Here is a 6,058-nt window from a genome sequence, read left to right on the forward strand (position 1 = left end):
CATTGAATACTTTCCATTTGGTTCATTTTTAAAATGAATGATGAAAGCCTTTTTTTTTTTAAATGATAATTAAACCGATGGAGCCGGTTGAACTGTGATTATTCCGACGTACATTGAATGCAGCGCCACAATCTATTGTTCACTCCCTTTCCCCAAAGCCCCGCCCTTTCCCGGAGCGGCGGCTGTGATTGGCCGAGTGTGAGTGCGGTGCCGTCATCGCCCGGAGCCTCCATTCATCTCTGCACTTGGGCGTTGGACTCGGCATCTTATTAGCAACAAGGGAAATTTCTCCATTTTGCAGCCTGCCTACAGCGACGCGGCCGCCGATCTGGGATTTTATTACCGCTCCTCACCTGCCAGCGCGTCCCCGCTATTAAAAACTACTCTGCTCCTTCCAGGCGGACTTTGCGTTACATTTTCCCCGTGAATCTTCCCTTTGTGCACAGGGGAGAGCGAGAGGGGGAGACAGCAGTGAAGAAGAGCGTTCAACAAAGAGGCTTGTGGGTCTTTGTTCGGATTTTTTTTTTTAGGGGGGCTCAGAGTTTCTTTGTTGGAGCGAAGCATGGGAACGCAATTTGCCAAGGCAGCTGGAAAGGCTGAAACTGTCGCGGAGAAGCCGGGGGAAGCTGTTGCTTCACCCACCAAGAGCAACGGACAGGTAAATGATATTTTAACATCCAGCTCCTTCCATCCATCGCTGGGAGAGGGAGGGGGTGGGGGGGGTCCGCGCTCTGGGGGCGCAATCCGTGCGTAATTGTGGTTGGATTGAATGGCGCTCTGCGGCGAGAGTTGAAACAAAATGGAAACTACTTGGTTTTTATTTTGTAATGAATACTTGATGGGCCCCTGAATGAGCAACAGTTGATCATTTGAAATGTTCCTCGCCGCGGAAAACCTGTGCGTAAAATTGCGCGGATGAATGAAAGAAACGTGACCAAATCCGATTTTTGGTTCGAGATGATGAAGAAGGAACCGCTTTTGTTGTCGATCCCTCCGAACCACACGCTTCGAACGAAGCCATGCGCTGAACGGCTGATTGGTGAACACCCCCCCCTCCCAAAAATGAATTGTTTAGGGCGATTGTGAAAAAGCGGATCGTGCAGTCGCCTCTCGATCGTCATTTGGAAGCCGCTGAATGAGGCGAGATGCCGCCAACAAAAGGCCGAGTGCGCCCGGAGCACCACGCCTTTTGTTACAGATGCGCGACTAGAAAGTGGAGAAGGCGGTGAGCGTGTGTGTGTGTGTGAGCCGCGCAGGAGGAGAGCGCGTTTCTGAGCCAGTGGTGCGCCCCAGAGAGAGATAGAGAGAGGTTGTTCTGTCCAGAGCGCCTCCGATTTTTTAAAAGTTAGATATTTATCAAACCGGTTGAGATGTGATCCATTGCTCAGGAAGTGAGTGTGCGCCCTGTGATGGACTAATGAGCATCTGCTGTTTTAATGAGCAGCTGCTTCTCCACGGTCGGAGCGGCCTCGTACCGACCCCTTGCGACCCAGTGGAGGCACTGCGCTCAGCATGTGAATGAGATCCAGGGAGAAAGGGGGGGAAACGCGTTGCATTATCTTAGTCTCACACGTGACTGCCCCTTTTGTGTGCGTTTAATTCCCGTGTCCAGCGTCTAGTTGCGCTGAAAAGTTGAAACTAGCAGCCGACTCCAGGCCGTGTGGAGTGGAGCGCTGCTTTTGTCACTGCTGATTCGATGGTGTCTGCTGCCCCTGGTGTCCATCAGTGGCACTGTCCCGGTTGAGTTCTGAACCCATGCCAGCTCTGTACATGGCAGTAACACATGTTGTTTCTCTCTTTTTTTAGGAAAACGGCCATGTTAAAGTGAATGGGGACACCTCTCCTGCGGCGGCTGAGAACGGCAAAGAGGAGGTGCAGGCCAACGGCAGCGCCACAGCCGAGGAGAGCCCCAAGGAGGAGGCTGAGAAGGCCGAGGCCGCCCCGGCTGAGGCCGAGGCTGCAGATGGAGAGAAGGTAGAGGCGGCGTCCCCTGCTCCCGCTGAGGGAGAGGCAGCGAAGGCGGAGGATGGCGCCACGCCTTCCACCAGCACCGAGACCCCCAAGAAGAAGAAGAAGAAGTTCTCCTTCAAGAAGTCGTTCAAGTTGAGCGGGTTTTCTTTCAAGAAGACCAAGAAGGAGACGGGAGACGGCGCCGAGAACGAGGAGGCGGCAGCGGATCCAGCAGCACCCACAGAAGAGGCCAAGGCTGAGGGCACAGAGGAAGCACCACCAGCAGCAGCCGCCAGCGAGGAGACCAAACCCGCTGAGGGGCAGGCCGCACCTGCTGCCGAGCAGGCCAAGGAGGAGGTAGAGGCCAAGCCAGAGGCGGCGGCAGCAGCAGAGAAGCCAGTGGAGGAGGTCAAGGAGGCCGCTCCTGTTGAGGAGCCAAAGGCAGAGGAGAAGCCGGCTGAGCCCACAGTCGAGGAGGCGCCCAAAACAGAGGAGGCCGCCCCCGCCTCACAGGAAGCAGCATCAGCGGAGGCTCCTGCTGCAGCTGCAGAGGCTGCTGAATAAGTTCAGAGAGAGGAAGAAATTAAAACGAAAAAAAGGAGAAAAAAAGATAATCAAAGAACATTTCCCTGTTTGTATGTGGGAGTGATGCCAGGTCCTGGCTTTGAAGAACTTGTCTACAAGCAGGGATATTTTAAAGCTTTTCTTTACTTTTTATTTTTGGTTTCCATCCCCCTCTCCACACAAAACCCATCTCAGTCCATTGTTACTTCCATTCCAACGGGCTAGGACGGTGGGTGGCTTCAATACGTACTGCAGATTTATTACATCCACACTCTGCCATATATTTTTTCATCAGTATTAAAAGTTTCTTTTTGAATTTTTATACAAAATGTAAACAAAATGGTATGGCCATGCCCGTGGTATGAAGGAGACAGGGGGTTGAGCTGTAAATGAAGGGGGGAGGTGAGTTCAGGGAGGGAGGAGGGGTCCTGGGAAATGTGCAGCAGACTATTATGGAAAGAGTAGTCTAAGAAACGATCAGACCAACACCTACATACACCATGCGGTTTACAACACTAAGTCATTCCTGCGATAAGACGACAGAAGCATCCCAGGGTTAGGGTTTTTTAGGACATATAAACTCATAGGAGCTTTTCACTTCTCATTAGCTGTTCCAGTCAGTGATTCAGTAGAAATACAAGTTGTATAGGCTTTATTGTTTATTGTTGGTTTTATGACCTTAATAAAAAATGTAAGTATGTATAGGAGGGGTGTTTTTAACTGTGATTATTGTACAAAATGAAATTTGGAGCTCAAGAAGCACATGAAGACAGCAGCTCTCTTTTCCACCCGCTCTTTTTTTGTAAGATAACAACCAACACACACACGCGCAAGAAATAAAAAGAAAAAGTCACCCCGGAAAAGAACTTCAGCAATTTTGAATTCAAAAACCAAGCTGTGATAAGTGGAATGGTTAACTGTTTATATACTGTGGTATGTTTTTTGATTACAGCAGGCAATGCTTTTTTCAGTGGTCTTTGACAAAATTTACTGAAACCTATCAGATGCATATGTTTGTGTAGCATCTTGTCTCTCTCTTTCCTTTCCTTTTGTAAATACTGGAGAAGCTTTGGCCAATTTGACTTAGAGATGGAATGTAACTTTGCTTACAAAAAATGCTATTAAACTTTTCTGCTTAAGGTGTTCTAATTTTCTGTGAGCACACTAAAAGCAAAAATAAATGTGAATAAAATTTCAGCTGCATCTGTCTTTATTTTGCGTTTTGCCTCTGTTGAGCCTCCAGGCTCAAAATGGACCAATGGATATTGTAAAAGATACAGGGTAAACGTCTGTATGGCCCAAAACATATGGACGAAAGCATTACACCTGCATGTGGATGTTGACTGCAGCTGTGACCATTAATGTGCTGCTACAACAGCCTCCGCCCCTCTGGTTTGAGGCCTCCGATCACATTCTGGAACCAGTTCATCCCAAGGGTGTTGGATGAGGCTGAGGTCTAAGCTCTGGGAAAACCATTTCTTTATGCTGGAGCATAAAACATCCCATACTGATATGTTACAGACATGAAAATACTCGTGTGTTTTCTGTAGTTAATAAAACATCTTTTTAGAATGACATCTTCTTCTCCCTCGATGAAAAATCCAGAACATAAGGAATAATTGTTTCAAAAAGTTTGGCTGGTGGACACTGTGTCTCTGACATCACTAAAAGGTCCATCAGTGTCATTTGACCCATACGGTGTCATCACATCGATTATACAAACGCTACTTAGGCTGAGATGTGGTTTTGTCTGGTCAGGAGGTGGGTGTGAAAATTCTGCTGTTACACACACACACACACACACCCTGCTCTGCACAGTAAAGATTACAATGGAATAAAGTAACAAAATAAGTAAAAGACAGTTTTTACTGGGGAGGGATGGTCAATCTGTATTTATGAAGCATTTTTCTAGTTTTGATTACCTCATTGTGCTTTACAGTAGTTTTCTGCCAGTCACCTATTCAGACATTCATTCACCTCTTTTTCTATGGGAACGGCAGTCACCAGGGGCAACTCGGGGTTCAGTATCTTGCCCAAGGACACTTCAGCACGCTGCATGGGGAAGACTAGGATCGGACCACCGACCTGGTTAAGAGGACAACTACCCCCTGAGCCCCTGCTGCCCAGGAGGCTTCTAGTTTCCTGTCATTGGAGCTTTGGGGCCCAAACCATGACAACAATCAGCGATTACGACACTTACGTTTGCACATACACAAATCTCTGCAAGTAAAGTCAGAGGAGATCTGATCTGGTTCCACATTTACAGTCAGTCAGGTGGCTGTGGTGAAGTAGCTCAGATATCCTAGTCAGAGGTCACAGGGCCTAACATGAGAGATTTCCCCTCTTTTATTATATGACAAAAAAAATGACAAAAGCAGATTTGATAGAGCAGTTTTCAGTGAAGTGAAAAAATATGACATTATCAAAAGCAGATTATGTAGAAAAGCCTAAATGTTTTTTTCTTTCCTGATAAATGCCCAGCACAGACCTTTTTATGGACTCAAAGAAAGAATTTCAAACAGCAGCTTTAGTTTATCTTTGTTCAATTGTCTATTAAATAGAAATAAGCTTCAGCTCAACAAATTGGGTGCAACTAGGCAAGTAAACTAAGGTGTGGAGAGGGGGGGGGGACTTTCTTCAAGCTTTTCTCTGAGGTGAGGCCCATATTCTCAGACTCTGACAACCCCTGGTATCAGACTCCTCAGTTCCTTACTCTCACTGTTCTGTCAACAAGAGAAAACCAGAGTGAAACTCAAGGGACCGCAGGACACTGTGACATGGAAAGTGAGTGTTTGAGACTTGAGAGAACAGGCAAGCAGGTGAAAGGCTTAGAGACAGCAGTCGGTCTACTCAAGCTGGCGTCACTCTATTTCCAGTCAATGACCAAAACTGCAAATGGAGATCCCAACCAGAAAGAGGAAGTTGCTCCAGAGAGCCAACTCCTCGAAGTGACTGTGCACCATTTTAATACAGTCTACTTCATTCCACTGCATCACAAACATCATCGTATTCAGTCTCGGCTGAATGGTTCAGCATTGCATGTGGAGACAATAAGTAGCTTAAACCTAAACGTTAAAATCAAATGTTTACTTTTAAACTGGTCAGTTAATACAAGTCTCTGGTCTGAAGTTTTAATCCACAGATTCAAATTCATCCAAAACTCTGACATTTCAAAGTTTCTGACAGCTTTGAAGGAATCAATGCTGATAGAAGCTCATGTTCGAACATTTGCAAATGATTTGGAGAAACTTTTCAATTTGTCACAACTTAAAAAGACACAGGTGACATAACCTGGAACACAACTTCAACTACAGTGTTCCCTAAATATGTAACAGTGAAAAGCAAGTGAGGCATATTTTATTCATCTTATACTTTAGTGTTTTTCTAATTATATATAAAACCACACAATAGTGGCTCCTACAACCAGCACTGCACCTGCTGCTTCAGATATCTTAGGTCAAGGCGCCCCCCTGTGGCTGTACATTGTTATTACACACAACTCAGATCATTGAGCCCAGCAGTTACCACAAAACACATTAACAGA

The 6,058-nt window shown here is 46.5% G+C and overlaps 1 protein-coding gene across 1 annotated transcript; it reads left to right on the plus strand.

The window, feature by feature from the left end:
- The first annotated feature begins 233 nt into the window (after positions 1-233).
- Positions 234-3,711, plus strand: marcksa (myristoylated alanine-rich protein kinase C substrate a). Its single transcript, XM_035144129.2, has 2 exons — positions 234-658; positions 1,807-3,711. Exons 1-2 carry the CDS (start codon positions 563-565, stop codon positions 2,512-2,514), a joined length of 804 nt encoding a protein of 267 aa, XP_035000020.1. The 5' UTR covers positions 234-562; the 3' UTR covers positions 2,515-3,711.
- The last annotated feature ends 2,347 nt before the right edge of the window (positions 3,712-6,058 follow it).

Source organism: Hippoglossus stenolepis, chromosome 20 (assembly GCF_022539355.2).
Source record: "Hippoglossus stenolepis isolate QCI-W04-F060 chromosome 20, HSTE1.2, whole genome shotgun sequence".
Lineage (NCBI taxonomy): Eukaryota > Metazoa > Chordata > Actinopteri > Pleuronectiformes > Pleuronectidae > Hippoglossus > Hippoglossus stenolepis.